General features: G+C 34.2%; 2 protein-coding genes across 4 annotated transcripts in view; one reads left to right on the top strand and one right to left on the bottom strand.

The window, feature by feature from the left end:
* LOC114878195 overlaps positions 1-18,667 on the top strand; it is a 164,477-nt gene that overhangs the window by 125,816 nt on the left and 19,994 nt on the right. The window lies entirely within an intron of this gene.
* LOC114878197 (cytochrome P450 6a2-like) lies at positions 983-8,952 on the bottom strand. Of its 3 annotated transcripts, XR_006829536.1 has the most exons (6): positions 8,008-8,944; positions 6,437-6,959; positions 3,597-3,818; positions 2,319-2,570; positions 1,815-2,242; positions 984-1,723 (listed from the first exon to the last, which is right to left on the bottom strand). XR_006829536.1 is itself a non-coding variant. In XM_029191717.2 (5 exons), the coding sequence occupies exons 1-5, from the start codon at positions 8,338-8,340 to the stop codon at positions 2,079-2,081; spliced, it is 1,260 nt and encodes a 419-aa protein (XP_029047550.2). In that variant the 5' UTR covers positions 8,341-8,952; the 3' UTR covers positions 983-2,078. The 3 variants fall into 3 exon arrangements, 2 of the variants coding, with proteins under 2 accessions (XP_029047550.2, XP_029047549.2); XM_029191717.2 differs by having other exon boundaries at positions 983-2,242; positions 6,671-6,959; positions 8,008-8,952; XM_029191716.2 differs by having other exon boundaries at positions 984-2,242.

Below are 18,667 nucleotides of genomic sequence, written 5' to 3'. Positions count from 1 at the left end.
TCCAATAATGTAGATACCATTGACGGAACTAGATAGTGACCTAGGTGAACTTACTTCAAATTTAGAGATTGTAAAATTCCAGAATTTCAGAATACCAAAACTCTAGGATTTCAAAATTTCAAAATTCTAGAATTCTAAAACTCCAGATTACAAAAATTTCCAAAATTTCAGATTACCAAAATTCCCGAAATTTCAGAATTTCAAAATTCCTAAATTTTTTAAAATTTCAGATTTCCAAAACTTTTAGAGTTTTAGAATCCCAAAATTTCAATATTTGAATGCTTTAAAATGTCTGTGAGACCTGTCCTAGCCCCCCAAAAAATCCATGTTATGCCAATAGTAGTTACTGAAGTATATTTAGGTATCACATCGCAAAAATATAAAAATATAAAAATACAATTGTCAGCGTTATGTATTTTTATTAATAATCTGATAATGGAATTATATACTTACCTTCATTTGATAACTACAAATACTGAAGTCCAATGTGTTTATTCGAGTCACTATAACTCGATGCTTGCAATTTAGTCGACAAATAAAGATTATAAACGAAGAAATACGTAGACTTGATGACTGCGACTTGAAAGCTTTGATATAACAACTTAAAAACAAATTAAAAGAAGTGTCTCTGACTCATTATCAGTTAAGCACGTGTATTGATGTTTATATATATTTGTCTAACTTCATTAAATTGATGGTTTTAATCTCAGACAACAAATATTGATAGTGCTGTATAGAATGAGTTTCAAATTCTACTGTAAATGCTACCTAAATTGATAGCATTGATAAAATTCACGATCCGTAAGTATTGAATATATTAAACTATCAAGATTGGTTCTACAAATTTCATCTCGGAGATAAGGTACGTTAATTAAATAATCAAATTATTGAAATTTATAACTATTTAAAATTTACTATGTATTAAATTTCATCAATTACATAAGGAATATTCCACTTGGGGGGGGGGGGCAATCCCGTGAAAATGAACAACCGGTAATTTGTAGAATAAAATTTTGAAAATATATATTTTTATAGCATTTTTTACGCTGAATTCAAATACATCGAAATTAATTTTGGAAACATATTTTTTACGTAAGAAGAAAAATATGTTTCAAAAAAAAATCATCGGAGCGTGAAATCCATACCCTTATTTTTTCAGTGCTGTGAACATGAACTGCAAAAAAATGTTCAGCTCAAAAATTTCATTTTTGTGGAAATTATAACGCTTTTTATATTGCTATGTTATTTAAAATGCTTTTCTGCTGCGTTCGTTGAACCTTCTTCTTGTAAGGCGTGTTCTCTTGATAATTGTGTGCTGTTCAAATAATTTTTCTAGCACACTTATAACGTTTCGAAGTTTTATCGCATGTTTCAATGATTTTCAATGACTGTCTGCTTATTTCTATGTATTGCGTTATCTTTGAACGAGTGTAATATTGGTGTTAGTGCATCCGTCATTATATTCATTGTACAATTGATAGCTTGTGTAACTGAAGATTCTACATGATGTTTTGATGAGAATATATCTTTTGGACAGTTACGCCATATCATGCTGTGTATGCTTTTATTCGCATTTTAAGTTAGACATCGTACACACCGACGAAGCAAATTTTCATTGCTTAACCTATCATATACATGTATTGGCAATATCTTATTTAGAACCAGCTTCTTTTGCTCTTGCAATAGCCAACAGCAGATTGAAAAAAGCACCAAGAATTTTCACCTGCCGAACATTTATCATGTTATGATTTTTTATGCGTTGAAATTGAATGGTATATTGTAGCGTATATGGCACATTTCATAGCTCTTATTACATCGTTTTTATTTCGCAATATAGCTTTTTTATAATGTAGGATGCCGGTGGAAAATTGATGGCGTTTCGTCTCGGGAACCGTCCACTAGACTCGTCAGTGGGGCTGACGTAGACGGTCCCTGCCCCAGACGCCCGGATTCTACATATACAGGGTGATTCTCTCGGCGCGCAACACAATAGCCGCCCCGCACAATATGTAAAGTCCCTAAAACAAATTTTCAAATCTGCCGCAGCTTAGTGATAAATGATTCCTCTTACTCGATGCTTAAATCTTTGTCATTTTTAGATATATTCCATGCTCTGGTTGCAAAAGCATCAGTGATTTTGGATCTCTGTTGTACTTAGGAGTCTTCTCACATGCATCTACTTTAAAATTTGATAAAATTTTGATCATCGCTACCTTGGTTTGAATCTTAGCAAACCTTGCGCCTAAAAAAAAAAGTAAATTAAATGTATTTTAGAACATTTTAATTCATATTTGAATTATAATTAAACAATATTTTACCAATGCAATTTCTTGGGCCATCTCCGAACGGTATATAAAACATTGGATGTCTGCCCTTAGCATTATTGTCAAGAAATCTGTTAGGATCAAAGACTTCCGGTTCTGGAAAAATATCTGGATCATTGTGAATAGCATCAACGGGCACGACTACGTGTTGACCCTTCGGAATGGTGACTTTTGTACCCGGAAACGTGTAAGGTGTCATTGCTGTTCTGGATAACCATAATACTACCGGATATTTTCGTAATGTTTCTATAAAAGACGATAAACATAAATGGTGACGAACCGATGATATTCGCACCGCGTCGCGACTAACCGCCAATTTTGCAAATACAATTGCCTCGAAATAAGCAAGTGGTCTCTGCTTCGAAATAAGCAACTTGCTATCCCCTCTTCTTTGTTTGAAGTGGCCCGCAACGTGAGAGGTCCGAGAAATGAATGAGATCCTTTTGCCGCTACCTCAGATCTCTCACTCGTTTCTACGAGTGACGTATCTTGACGATCTCTCATTCGTCAAGCCGATTAGCATACCTGCTTCGTAATAAGCAACTGTTCGGTCCCGAGCGAGTTGCTTATTTCGAGGTAATACTGTATTCCTTTCTGAGGTTGTGAAGCTCGGAGTAGCCATCAATGACTAACAGTTCGTCGCTATGCGTTGTCTCGCGAAATTAATTTTGACAGCAGTATATGGTATCGAACGTTAAGTTGTGTGGAGCGATAATTCGAGACGTTGTCGTTGACCGAATTGAATTGAGTGACGCGCCGTCATCCTCACCTTCTAGATTTTTGGTGTCTGGAGAAAACACGCTGATTGGTTTCACACGAGAAGTTAATTTACCAATCAGCGTGTTTCTTGGTATTGCAACCGCCCTTCCTTGCGCCCTTAGCGCGACTTCGTCTGAAGAGGATGGGGCAATACCTAAACGTACGTGAGGACTTCGAAAGTTCGGTAATGCCGCGGTTTTTCCATCCAGATTGATCCTCGAAGGCCAAGCACCGCTAGTCGATCATTTTCGAACTTACCCTTCTAAAGACCGAGTTTATGACACGATTGTGGCTATTGAAAACGAAGTGAAAATTGAAAATTCTAAGTCCATGGTACGAAAAAGCGTTACTAAAAATTTTTTAACTCGAAAATCGCTATTTTCCTCGCGAAAACGTCATAAACTGTCTTTCGAAATGCTCCTACACGTGTTCCTTCATACGGAACAATGACCATTAGTCAATATATGCACATATTAATTTAAGCAACAAACTAAACGCAAAATCTATGCATACCTTTAAAGACTGCATCTAAATATTTCAGTTCACTTATACTGTCATATGTGATCTCTCCATTGTTGCGTTTTAGAACATCCTTCGTTTCTGCTCGAAGTGTGTCTTGAATCGACTGATTAAATGCTAACTCGTATAAAGCATGAGTGATAGTTAACGAAGAAGTTTCGAAACCAGCAGTAAAGAAGACGAAGGCTTGTGCAGCCAAGAAGGCGTCGCTCAACTCTACGAATAAATGAAATTATGTTTTAAAGGAAGAATGTAAAATGTTGCAAGAAATTCAGCTTATCTATCAGTTACTAATAAGTAGATTACTAAAGCCTGCAATGTAACCCTTTGATTGCGACGCACCCTCCCACGGAACAAGCCACATATACGACGCGATGTCCGCTATAACTGGCTGTCGCACATCATTATGTTTATTGACCAAAATGCACATTCAAAATATCAAAACAGTTGCAGATATTTAACTATTTGCAGTTACTATGTTACATAAAATGATACATTCTATGTTGGATGTTTTTTTAAGCATGGTAGAAGTTTGAATTTTTATAAATATTACAATAATTAAACTTTTCAACAGAAATCTTTTTTAATGTAAAAATAAATATCTGATATTAAGTTTGGAATACGATTTCGGTCCTATGTCTTCCACGGCTATTCTTGATAAATCGAATTCTGTCTGTCCAGTTTTGTGTTACTTTGTCAAGTACATACGTGTGGTCGTATATTCGTAATAACACAAGTGATGTTGGTTTCTAAGTCGTTAATTGTTGTTGGGTTAGTTGAGTACACCTGAGATTATTCATAGCCCCATAGAAAGTAATCCAGAGGTGTTAGATCACACAATCTGGGAGGCCAGTCAACAGGTCCTATTTTCGAAATAACTTTTTTATTAAATTTTGATTTTAACAACTCGATATGTAGTTTCAATAGCAGTATGGTACATACGTTGCACCATCCTATTGAAACCACATCTCATCTGGATCAACATCACCCATAATTTAGAAAGAAATATTCCTTTGAAATAGCGCGATATGGAAGTGGTTTTTCACTATTCTGAAGCGTTCATGTGTGAGTTTATTCATAACTAGTATAATAATTTGTCAGATACTACTAAACAAAAATTAAGAACACAGAATATATCATGAAAATTGCTTTTACCGTTTGTAGGGAGAGGAAAAAGGCGTTTCGTCTCGGGATCGTCTGCCAGACTCATCAGTGGAGCTGACGACAGACGATCCCTGCCCCAGACGCCTATAACTCCGCTTTTCGAAACTCCTATACAGGGTGTCATGTAACGTATTTTCACGCTCCTAGATGGTGGTAGGGGGAGTGATTCTGAACAACTTTTTCCTTTGCGAAAAAGTGGTCCGAAGCTTCCTTTTTGAATTATTAAGCAAAAACACTGACCAATCGTGCTATGCTAACGGGGTGCCGAGCCGTTCGTTCGCGACCTACGTCAAGCCCCGCTTCGTAGCCGACGCTGCCGTCCCTGAGCCCGCGCGTTATACGCGCTCGGATTGGTCAGTGTTTTTGCTTAATAATTCAAAAAGGAAGCTTCAGACCACTTTTTCGCAAAGGAAAAAGTTGTTCAGAATCACCCCCCCCCCCCCCCCCCCCTATCACCATCTAGGAGCGTGAAAATACGTTACATGACACCCTGTATATTCGAATCGCATGCCGGGGTACGGCCAATGAGAGAACCGATCCAATCCCACTGCCACCTGGCGGTCGCCGACCCCAGCTAAGGGCGTCCGGGGAGACTCACCGCCTTCCCCCTCCACTAAATACCTACAGCTCTGCCATACCTGATAATTGTGACCGTCCTCGGTTACGCACAAAGCAATCAACAAATAAACACGAGGAGCGAGTCACCAAATCTAAATCGCAAATCATAAATTCAGAAATATGTCAGAACAACAAACAAAGTGGCAAGTCATGCGTAGTAGGAGACTAAGCAGAGTCTCCGTTTAGTAAGTACTTTGTTCCGCCGACTCTTGGCGTGGCTCGGCAGCGGCAGAGGAGGCTAGTCTTCTACTCCGCGCGTCTCGTTATTCAAACTGCGCGCTGATTGGTCAATTTTCCAATTTTCAACAACGAAACATGGCTAAACTACTGATCCCATTGAAAAATACTACAGAACTATCCGCTTCGATTTTCCGTAATCTATCCAACGATGTAGACCACTTCAGGTAATTTTTTAACACCCTGTATACACCTTTCTTATACATACATATACAGGGTGTTCGATAACAGGTGGGAGATTATATAAGAAGTGATTCTAGGGATCAAAATAAGACTAAAATCAAGAATGACGAAATAGCGTTTGCGGCTTTGTTTTCTAGTAATTAACGTTTAAAAATTCGAATAAAAAGCGCCTGAAAGCTGAAATCTGCCCAGCACCGACGACTGAACGTCAGGTCAGCAGGGGTGGGTACAGTCATAACCACGAAGAGAAATCCGAATGCTGCAGTACCGAGAAACAGAATAGCACGAGGTAAGTTTCTACTATTCAATGATTCTTGGTTATGACTGCACGCACCCTTGCTGATCTGACGTTCAGTCGTCGGTGCTAGGCAGATTGCAGGTTTTAGGCGCTTTTTACTCGAATTTTTAAACGTTAATTACTGGAAAACAAAGCCATAAACGCTATTTCGTCATTCTTGATTTTCATCTTATTTTGATCCCTAGAATCACCCCTTAAAAAATCTCCCACCTGTTGTAGAACACCCGGTATATTAATAGAAATGTGAAGCGTATAAATGCGCCCTTCGTATATATTAATTGATCTGTGAGAGCGTAAATATACGTCTTTCGTAGTCAAAGGGATAAGGACTTACGTTTATCACTAATGTCTCCAGGTTCCTTTCTCATGTTTACCAAAGTCTCAATGAAATCATGTCTATGAAAATTGTGCTTTATCCTATAATCTATACTTTCTTTGGTGATTCTTATGAAAAAGTCATCGACTTCAGAATCGAGAAGGAATCGTCCGAAGATCTTAAACAAGAACGGATATTCCCGCAGTCTGTCTTTAATAACAGATTTCACACTTGTTCGGACGATTGCTTTACCCATTTTACGAAATTCGCTGTCTTCGGCTGCTAACGCGTTCGCTTCTATCCCAAACGCACAAGAACCGATTACGTCGATAGTGAATTTTGCGGAAATATCGCGACACTCGATATATGCGTCCTTCTCAACTAGTTTCTTCAAATACTCTTCAAACTGGTTCCCACATTCTACCAGTAAATTAAACATTTCTTTCAATTTCCCTGAAGTAAACACAGGTGAAATACGGGCTCTTAGGGGCTTCCATCTTTTTGCTTCAATGCTGAATAGTTCATCTGCTAATGGTTCAACCTGTAAAATATAACGTAGATATATTAGTGCCTAGTGTATGTACAAAAGATCGTTAGAAAGAAATTCAGTTCTTTCGGAGGGAACATAATTTGGTGTAATTGGTTTTGCTGTAGGTGTGGCTTTCTATTTTCTATAATATAAAATTGATTATTTCTCATCAACATGTTGACGAGCGAAATTTGGGTGTTATCACACAACGTAGCAATTGTGCCTAACATAATAGTGCAAGTGCAAGCTTGTGAAATGCAGATACTCATTTTGGCTGAACTTTACTTTAGGGGACCCAAAATTTTGAACCTTTTTTTTTTAATTTATAGTTTTTGATGTGTAGAATCCAAAAATGCAAGTCTTAACTTTAGGAATCCACTGGTTAAAAAGTTATGAGCGTGTAAAGTTTGACACTTTCAGTGCATTTGCCACGTTACTGTGACGCCATATTGGCTTCTTGTCCAATGAACGGTGTCGCTAGCTGCAGGCAGCAGGTGCCGACCACTTTAGAGTCAAACTGTAAATTTGATACAGTCTGAGTTAGTTAGGTTTATATTTACCTTAGAGAGAGAGGGTACAGCCCATGTATTTGCTTATTGCTTCTACTGTATCAATTTTATGAATAATTTAAATACAGCTAGTGATGGAACCCATACCCAAAAAAAAGTGGTGTCCCCTAAAGTGAAGTTTAACCCTCATTTTACTTGCATAAATACATATATTACACGGTATATGTTCATACAGTATATTCCTTGTGCAAACTATTATAACTGTTATAACGGTTATAACGATATAAAAAATAGTTTTATTTAAATTAAACAAAAAATATATAAGGAGTAAAATAGATGTTACAGAATTAAATGCTAACAAAAGACGCTTTAACACTGAAAGTGATTGTGAAAATGAATTTCCCAGTAGAAAATGAATAAAAGGTGTTCAATATAATATTTATAGTTCTTCATCTGATATACCTAATTATTTTATTTTAAAATAAAATTCAAACTACTTTCCTGAGAAATCAATTTTCTCGACTTATGACAAAGACGTGATCACAGCATACCTCATTAGGAACAACCATTCTCTCCACGAAGTTAGAAAAATCTTTGATTAGAACATCTTTTATTAAATCCGGGTCCCTTAGAACTAAATGTGGGATGTGGCCACTAAACACTCCGACCATCGGTTCACCCTTGAACTCGCGATAAGCTTTCACGAAACAGTCGTTCATTGAAATTCTTCCAAGATATACATCCTTAAAATTTCCCAAAAATGGGATAGGTTTCGGTCCTTTCACGCCTCGTTCCTTCCAGTACTCCAAAATCGATGTGGAATAATAGTACAGCAAAATCAATATTGCAACAAGGAATCCAACAATCTCTAAAACTGACCACATCGTTGTTGTAGATTTCAATTCAAATTCAACATTGACAATCAGCTACATAAAACACTTCATTTCTGTTACGCTGTCTACTTGCTAATGATTTACGATCTTAGTTGATACATGAGTAAGTTACCAGATCTAGCACTTCCTGTTTACGATCTCTTGCCTTGATCTTTCAAGAGGTGCAGTGTTTTTGCATTTAATTGATACATCTTTGTTATTTACCACGATGAGTTGTAGGTACTTCCTCCATCTAGAATGTATCTATTTTCAACACTTCATTATGCTTCTGTTTGATACTATGTATGTCACTGACAGTCATTCCAATCTCGTAATTCACGCAGTGTAGTGAATAATTGCATTTAAGTCGTATTTGAAATTGGCTTGCACTCGTAAAAAATGTGTGGACTGCCTAGACTGGTTCCCTCATCGTATAAAAATTTCCAAATTTCCAAATTCCAAGGTACTAGATTACCAAGATTCCTCAATTTCTAAATTTCAAAATGCAAATGTTTCCGGAATTCTAAAATTTCAAAATTCAAAAATTCTAAATCCCATAATTCCCGAATATCAAAATTCAAAACTACTAGATTCCTAAAATTCCACGATTCCTAAATTTTAAAATCCCACAGTTATCAAATTTTAGAATTCTGAAATTCCAGAATTTATAAATTCTAAAATTTAAAAATTCTAAAATTACAATATGACAAAATTACAAAATCCATAAATTCAAAAATTAGAAATTTTTGAAATTTCAGGTATCCAAAATTTCAGAACTCCAAAATTGTAGAGTTCTAGAATTTCAAAATGTTTGTGGGGCCTTCTCATATGTTCTTACGTATTCAAATCTTTTTCTTTAAAATTATATTAATGGTGCAGTACTGATTACAATATAGTCAATTAATGAAGATTAGAAGAGAAAAATTTCAATAACTTTGTGACCTTAGGCTCGATGCAGACAAGCGACTTTTTGTCATGCGATATTGTAGCGATCATGTATCTGTCTTCGTTTTTTCCTTCAAAGAACAAAAAAAGAACGATATACATAAGTACAATCGCAGATATATACATAACATAATAAAGTTGCCGGCCTCCATCAAGCCTTATAAATGCATAGTCAATAGCAGTAAATCCATATGATATTACAGAGATGCCCAGTTAGGGTCCGTCGCTATCCCCACCAGTTCTTGGAAATAAAACAGAAGTTCCACACATGTCGAAATTTTCACGCATGTGGAATCGCGGCCTTACATCATGGATTCGGAATGACAAATGACGTTCGAATTGACCGCCGCATTCGCATGTATAGAATATAGGTATCCTACTCGCACTCATCTTGGTTGAATTCGGGAAAATGGGGCATCCTCCGATCGGGCTGATTTTTTTTACCATAGACAGCCCTTGAGATGGGAATTCCAACGGTGGTCATCCCATCTCTTAACTCCCACCCGTCGCCCCGGTAGAGGTCAAAAACTAAAATCGCTCAAAAAGTGGTTTCTGCACCGATCTCGGTGAGCACATCAAGAAAAGAAACATTTTTTTTTTTCATTTTTTTTCTCACTTTTATATTTTCATTTTTCTTTTATTTTTTCAAATTTTTTTTTAATACTTTTTATGTACTCACCGAGATCGGTGCAGAAACCACTTTTTGAGCGATTTTAGTTTTTGACTTCTACCGGGGCGACGGGAGTTAAGAGATTGGATGACCACCGTTGGAATCCCCATCTCAAGGGCTATCTATGGTAAAAAAATCAGCTCAATCGGAGGGTGCCCCATTTTCCCGAATCCAACCCTCATCTCCTCTCCTTCCTTCAGTTGAATTCGCAGCAGTCACCTCCCCATTTAAGAGTCCGTATTCGGTCCCGACTGTAGACGCTTAAGTGGGCACCTCTGTATTGGATACCACTAAACTGATAACTTTTGATCTCAAATAACAAATAACAAATAATGTATTAATGTGGGCTTTGAGTGGAGGGGCGAGAGGGTTTCGTCTCCCCGGACGCCTTTAGTTCGGGCCAGGGACCGCTAGGTGGCGGCGAAAGGATTGGTCTTTTTCCGCCAACATCATACATTAATATAGGAATGTTATGCTTAATTGAGAGGGGTAGAGTAAAAGGAACAACTATTGTAAGTAATTCAAATTCTAACTATTTTATTTTTCAGTTTAAATTTCTGTTTGGCACCTTATAAAATTAATGTAATATTACTTATTACATACCTATTTATCCTTAAAATTTTGTAGTCCGATGCTACTCAGGAAAATCGACAGATAGACAGAATTTCTTCTCCTAAACATCCCCCAGTTACTTAGAATTTTCTTTCAATTATTATATTACATATATTAAATTTGTAGTGCTAGTTACCAATAACCTCCACAGTATTCAAACTATCTCATTCAAAAAATGTAAAATGATGTAGAATGTTAAAGAAATCTAGTAGTAACACTAAATAACTCTACACGTATAAAAACCAAGAATAAAAAACCGAATATAATGTTTAGAAAATTAAGTTAACAATTTAATTAAACTCTTATTAAAAGTAAACAGAGTAATTTATATGTTCACTATTTTGAGTATCATATTCAAGGTGTAAGCTCCTATTTCTTCATCCTTGGAAATCCATTACAGCAAGTACGTTTAGACGCACGAAACAAGATATATAGCCTAATTTCCAGGACTGTGCTATAATCCTCACACTCGCAGGAGCGAACTATGGGGGGAACGAAGGAAGAAACAGAGACGTATAGAGGAAGAAAGAAGACACGATTCGTGAACCAGGAATTCTCTGTTCATGATTCTCATAATGCGATGATAAAGCCTGTGCTTTCTTCTTTCTCTAGATCTATTAGATGAGAAGTTTGAAGAGAAGCTCAAATAGCTCAATTTAATTTAATGCTGCGTGGGTTATGGCTGATTTAACCCCTTCGCCTATGATTTTTTCGATAGTTGCGTGAGTCAGAGTTAACTATTCATTACTTCAATATTAAAACAAATAAAGAAAAGTGAAATATCATGCATGGTTAGCATTCAACGATCCTTAACTGATGAATTAAACTCGAAATTCAACCATACTGAAAGTTACTAACCAAATTTGACATATTTGAAAAATGAACTTTTGTATTTAAATTATATTTAACCTTTCTTTTTTAATAGAAAAAAATTTTAGTATCAAAGCATTTAATCAATGTTTAATTTATAGATATCACTTTATCAATTTCTCTATTTTTTGTTTTGTGGAATCAATCAATTCTCCAAATAATTGATTCCATAAAACAAAAAGTAGAGAAATTGATAAAGCGATACCTATAAATTAAGCATTGATTAAATGCTTTGACACTAACATTTTTTTCTATTAAAAAAGAAAGGTTAAATATAATTTAAATACAAAAGTTCATTTTTTCAACTGAAAGATAGGCTTTTCAAGAATTAAAGTCTCAAAACAACATGGGTTTGATAAAATTGTAGAAAACACAAGATTGCAAATTTGCAATATTAAGAGATTTTCCTTTAAATATGTCCTTGAAATAGCAACAATTTAGTTCTTATTTTCTTATTACATGTTAGCATACATGAGAATTCAAAAATGTATTTTTTTAAATCAAAATTAAGAAAATTGTGCAATGAAAGATTAACTTATATATTCGTTTATTAATATAAATGGCAACTGATAAAATCGGTATTAAATATCATTAGTCCAATATTTATCATGATATTATATTCATAATTTGATTATTACCCCTGTTTAGTTTTTTGACCCCAGATGAAAATATAAAATTCTTATAGGTACCAAATTTTTTTCCGATACTTATAATGTATCAAAATCAGATGCAAGTCTTGAATAAGATTTCAAAGGAAGCGGAGACAGAAGTCATTTGATATCCACGAGATCGCATAAAAGATTCTAAAAAGAAAACTGCTCGACGTATCTTCGAATTTCAACGTTCCAGAGATTTAAAGCCAAAGGTGAAAACATAAAATATGCTTTTAGAAAGGGGAATTACGTTGAAACGATAAAGCTTGCTACGAACAATCCCAAACGCCTCGTAAATCCCTGCACATGGTGAAAAGACAAAGCATTTCGAGACTTTTCGCTGCTGATAATCGGTTAAAAGTTCTGGAATAAAAGTACCGAGACTTTTCAGTGTAATTTTGCAGGGAAAGAAATTTAAAACTTCATAAAGTCTCGTTATGGATATCAAAGAGAAAGATTAAAAATTCATTCTATTTGAAAATTGATAAATGTTCCATGAAAAATCAGATGCACCTTCTGTTCATATAAAATAATTTCAATCCCTGAACAGCGAAGTCTGGGTCAATCGAGACCCAAACTTACGAAACATATACAAGGATATTAACCTAAAGTTAAATGCATTACTTTTAAACAGAAGAGTTTCATATATTGGAAGAACAATTTTTCAAGGAACAGTGTTCAATTTAGAACATGAAAATAATATGAAATACAAAATTAAATTGAAATTCGGGCTCTCTCCATGGTCCGCCGTGCGAGGGTTAACGTTTAAAAAGTATTAATTAACTGTAATTAATATGGAAAGGAGACTTCTAATTTATTGCAATTTAAATTGTGATCATAATCTCTATACGTATGTAAAATCCTAACTGACTCATTAATTTACAATTAGAAACAATCAACGTCCAGCCGAAATCCCTGAACCTAGAAAGTTGAAATATTGAGAACTGCTTTTCCCAATATAGTACATCATAACATATTACAGTGTAATATACTGTAATATTATTATAAATATGTAATATTATGAAATGCATATTATATTATAATATTACTATATATTATAACACATATACAAAATTATTCGAGTCGAGGAAGATGAATGAAGTACATAATAAAAAATTCTGGAATATTTATCAAAGTACAATCATTTTTTACGTCAAATGTTTGAAACTCCTTTCTATAAGACTAAAGGAAGAAATTCAAATTACACTTTTATCCAAATTACCTGTCGATGATTAATAACTTAATTCATTGCACAATTATGTCTGTAACATATAATTATGTTTATCCCTTTTACACATACCTTATCATTATTTTCGTTGGAATAAAAATATTATACAGAGCTTCTGGTAACTTCGTTTGGAAAAGAATCAAGAAAAATTGAACGTTGTCCAAAAGTGTAAGAAATATCGTGGATTTTCTACATGAAGATTTATTTTCGATGAAGTAATGACAGTTGCCATAAATATTCAATGATGAATAATTTCCTCGTGGTTATCAGACATACATTATTTTTATTACCTTTCGCTTCCGCTATTGATCTTTGCTACTGAATTTCATAAATTTCTTCATGAATATCATTTGAAACCATTTTCGTTCCTGATTTATTCAAAGACGTCTCTTTCAACGAAAAAGTTTATTTTCTAAAGGTTTAATCTACTTAATCTGACGTGAATGATAGTATGCTAAATTTTTCTTTTCCGCTACATTCAAAGTAGACATCACCATTCACCTTAAATTGGTGATTTAATGACAAACTAATAATTTAATGGATTTGTTAATAATAAAAATATAATGGAACAACTGCACAAGTAATTAATGACATAAATTTTAGACCATTCTTAACGATTTATATATTTAAGAAAAAATAATTGTTTTGCAAAAATTATTTCACAGATTTGTTAATAATAAAAATATAATAAAATAACTGCGTAAGTGGGTATTTACATAAATTTAAGGTTTCCATATCGGTAGGAAAAATTATGAAAAAATAATCTTTTGCAAAAATTAAATACATATAATAATTTTATTACAGTATAATGATTCGTGTATTGTGCATTTAATTTCCCAATTAAAATGGTAATTGTAAAGCTTAATGTATACATCAGATGAATCCGTAAAGCAGAAAATAGAAAACACAATATAAAATAAGAGAATGAAAGGGAAGAGTGTCTGAATGAATTACGTCACGAGCTCACTTTTCCAATATTTATTTATGGTTAACAAGTATGGACGAATGCTTCTGTGCAGCTTCAACGACGCCAAGCATCCGGTAATATGCACTGAGAAACCTTCCTCTCAATATCGTGTGTGAGAGCAGAAAGCGCAAGGTCGTCCTCAAGGAATCAATAAGAGGGTTGCTAATTTCAGCCACTTTATGTACGCGATCATACCAGCTAATATACGTGGAGATATTCTCTCATCCTCTGGAAAATAAAGTGGATGGCACCTTTGCTTCTCTTTCACTGATTCATCCAGTGATGAAGACTTCGAGCCAAACATTCTATATGAACAATTTAACGTGCGTTTTTTTTTTTTTACAACATCTGATAAAGCAAACAATAAAGGTTTTGAATGTCGGAGGTTAGATTAGATTAGATTAGGTTCGATAGGCACAAGAAAATAGAAGAAGGCACAAGATTGCATAAGAAGCAACAATAACTACAGTGAACACTCACCGCCAGTTACATTGAAAATATTGAAAGCTTCATGGAGTAGTATTTTTAATTTAAACAAATTTATTATTTCTACAATGTTTCATTGCTTTTACTGTCCATAATTTCTATGAAATTATTCTATATCTCCTCATAATTTCTTTTATTAGATAATAAGAGTATTTCTAATTAGATAAGTAGAGAATTCGTTATAGGTACAGTAGACTTGATAACCGTTTACATTCGGGGCTGTAGGAGAGGAAATTTCTGACAACTAGATAGTTAGCGAAACAGCTAAGGGGCAAGAGGCAAAGGCAAGTATAACGTAATACTTCCAAAACAATTGAATTTTCAAACAAATCACACGCGTGAAAAACGAGGTGCTGGGAATACGTGAATAGTATTAGTGAAAGTAGGTGTGGATGACATAATAAGCCTTTACAGAAAGTATGCGTCAACTTAAGCATTTAATAAGAAGCACTTAATGAGTACTTTAAGAATATGTATAGTTTATGGTGGGCTCTCGACCCATACAGGTCCATTGGTCAGTTGAAGTGGCGATATGGGGGATATGCTTGGGGTGCCCTATAGTGAGTATATTAATCAAAAAAGTTCTTCTATTTTCAATCTTTCAGTATTACATATTTTACATATTGCTCTTTATATTTTAGGATGTAACGTGGGTGTATGTGAACTAACACTTAGTAATTAATAATATATATTTATTACTATAATTGTAATGTTGGTAGACGAACTGCTCGTGGCGACTGCCCGGTACCTTCTACCATTTTTCCCGAAAACTATCGCTGTCCCGGAAAAGCAGAATCGGTTTCGGAACACTATCGGTTCGGTCCCGGTCCGGTCCCAGTCCGGTAAAATATACTCCAATGTAAATCTTATGAGAGCATTCACAGTCTCCAGCTCCGGTCCGGTCACGCTCCAGTCTCACTACGATTTCGCTTCGATCCCAGCCCAGTCCCAATCGCTTTCGAACAATAGCCACTTGAGCCACTTGTTCGGTTTGGTCCCAGTCCGGTCTCGGTCCGGTAAAATCTTACCGTACGACTAGATCCACACTATATCGATTCGGTCCCGATCTGGTCCCGGTCCGGTAAAATATACTCCAATGTAAATCTTATGAGAGCATTCACACTATGCGTCCGCTCCAGCTCTGGTTCGATCACGCTCCAGTCCCGGTCCGGTCTCAATTTTTCACGAAGAATATTTTCCTGGAACGGGACTGCGCTCCCTCGTTTGAAACGCTTCAACTAGTACATTTCCACCTTGCCTTCGTAGATTGTTTACATGATTTATCTCAATGTATTTCAAATTCTTTTCACAATTTAACATCGACTACTTTTAATAATATAATGCAGAATGCATGTCGTTAAAATAATTGTAGTGGCATTTTCAGGATTAGCTATGAGTTTTCTACAATAAACTCTGAAGGTTTGTGAGAAAATCCCAAATGCACACTCGACTAATCTTCTTTCTTTACATAATCGATAATTAAATATTTTTTTTTTAATAACTTCTATACTTTTTGATCCTGGATAGGGCCGCATTAAATATTTCTTTAATGGAAATTCTTTAATATCATTGTTTCCTGTTGACTTCCAACTTCTTCATCCTCTTCTTTCAAGTCCCGTTCGCTAGCTCCACTTGGCAAATAATATCCCAATAAAATAGAAATTGTATAAAAAACAATATGTAAAATATGTAAGATTAAAGATAAAACAATTTTTTTAATGATATACTCACTATAGGGTACCCTAAGCATATCCCCCATATCGCCACTTCGAGTGACCAATGCACCTGTATGGGTCGAGAGAACCCACTATAAACTATCTTCAATATGACATGTATATAATATGACTCACTTCCATCAAGGAAAATTTTTCATATAGAAAGTTGATGCTTACTTATCAAGAACCTACTGTAATATGGGTAATGGAATCCTATGGAAATTCAAGCATCATTCATATAAGATGACATTGCAGTCTTTTTTATACCACAAAAACTGAAAAGTCCATTACCATTTTACGCACATAACCGATTGGGAATTCAACAAAAATTAACATTTCCTCTTTTTTGTTAGCTAATAAAAAATATTAATTCTAAGCTGTAAATTGTATAATTCACTGTTCGTTTTAGCAAAGAATCAACTGTTCTGTATTAAGAATATTAACGAGAAGTCTATGTAGCCATTTTTATCAATCCCTAACCCTCAGACGGTGGACCATGGGGAGAGCCCCAATTTTAATTTAATTTTGTATTTCGTATTATTTTCGTTCAAAAATTATGCATTGAACTTTGGGTTAAAATCCTTCTTTTTTTTGAAAGTTTAGGTCACGATTGACCCAAACTCCATTGTCCAAGGGTTAAGCTTCAAATTAATGTGCCATAAATGCTACTTTGCAGTACTTTTATGTCATCAAATCGTGTCAGAGTTTCTGTCTCCTTTGATCATTTGATATGCAATTACCAAATAAGTATGAAGTCCATAATAAATAATTCCTTCTTCATGTGAAATATAATATTTTCAAAATATACTCCGTTAAATTTATATTCTTAACTTCATTCTTTTGTGTAACATTATAATAGCAGTTTTAATTGTGTATTCTGTAGTTAAAATATTGAAAAGAATTGTATAGAGTTCGCGGTATTATTTTATTTTTTTCTCGTAATACTTTAAAGATAATTCTTTTGTACATATAATACAATAGCACTTTTTATTCTGTGTTCTACCGTTACAAACTGAAATTGTATGACATAGATACTAATTATGATATTATTTTAGGTCATTATTCAACAATCAAGAATTATTCATTGAAAAAAAGTAAAAGGTTTGATTGATTTGTAATACAATTGAAATCGTGTATTTTATGCACCTAACATTGCTTTTACATATTTAATTGTTGTGATTTTTGTTCCGTTGTTTTTTCAATCATAAATTTAATTGCATATTTTGCAATTATATTTGTAATGGCATAATTAATATAATGCAGTGTTTTATTATAATGCATGTATTTCGTTGAAATTACAAGTTGCTGAACTAATTGTTTAAAATAACTTATTATGAATTATTAAGTTTATAATCCTGGGCTGAAAAATTCTCTATACTACAATATATTGTGAATATGAAAAAATATTTTTCAAAAAATTGAGAGTATAATATTTGTGCTTTTCTTATGATTAATTTCATATTTATTGCAGTCCTAAATAAAAATTCTTGCTTCTTAAAATGTCATTTGCAGGTTGCATTGTAAGCTGTAATATTTTTATCCAATTAAAAACACCATGAAGGTATAAGTAATGAAATTTTGTACGGGAAGTAGGTGTACTTCGTATGTCATAGTGCTTCATGATGCCACGCATAATGAGTTAATTAAAGCACCGACGCTTTTAATTAATTAAAACCATGTGCTTTGATAAATATGACACAAAAGATTGTATTAAACGTCAGAAAAATTCTAAACTTCGTCTATCACCTTAAATAATTCAAGAATTTTATTTCATAAAAACACTAATATTTTGTTAATAACGCTTCCGCAACTATAAATATATTTTCCATGGCAAAATTTGATAACAGATTATGAAAATAAATGCAATTTTTCAGAATTATCACTGGCCTTATTAACTAGAGTGGTCCTTGCACCCCTAAACATTTGAACTGGCCTCAAAAATGTGGTTCTTCACCATTTTATAACTTTAAAATTCCAATATGTTAGAATTCCGAGACTTAATAATTCAAAAATTATAAATCGTAAAATTTTCAGAATTCTATAGATTTGATCTATAGATCAAAGATTTAGAATTTCACATTTTTAGAATAATTTCAAAATTCAAAAATTCTATAATTCCTGAATTTCGAAATATCATCATTTCGAAGATCCCTTATTACAAAATTCCAGAATTTCCAAATTTTAGAGCACCAG

The sequence above is a fragment of the Osmia bicornis genome, chromosome 6 (genome assembly GCF_907164935.1).
Source record: "Osmia bicornis bicornis chromosome 6, iOsmBic2.1, whole genome shotgun sequence".
Taxonomy (NCBI): Eukaryota; Metazoa; Arthropoda; class Insecta; order Hymenoptera; family Megachilidae; genus Osmia; species Osmia bicornis.
The sequence above is the reverse complement of the archived record's forward strand: the minus strand, read 5'-3'. Positions and strand labels throughout refer to the sequence as shown.

Coding starts and splice junctions, on each gene's coding strand:
- LOC114878197 (XM_029191716.2), bottom strand. CDS start 8,340: ATGTGGTCAGTTTTAGAGATTGTTGGATTCCTTGTTGCAATATTGATT. Junction 6,960..8,007: donor GAATGGTTGTTCCTAATGAG/GTATGCTGTGAT, acceptor TATATTTTACAG/GTTGAACCATTAGCAGATGA. Junction 3,819..6,436: donor TGGAGACATTAGTGATAAAC/GTAAGTCCTTAT, acceptor ATTTATTCGTAG/AGTTGAGCGACGCCTTCTTG.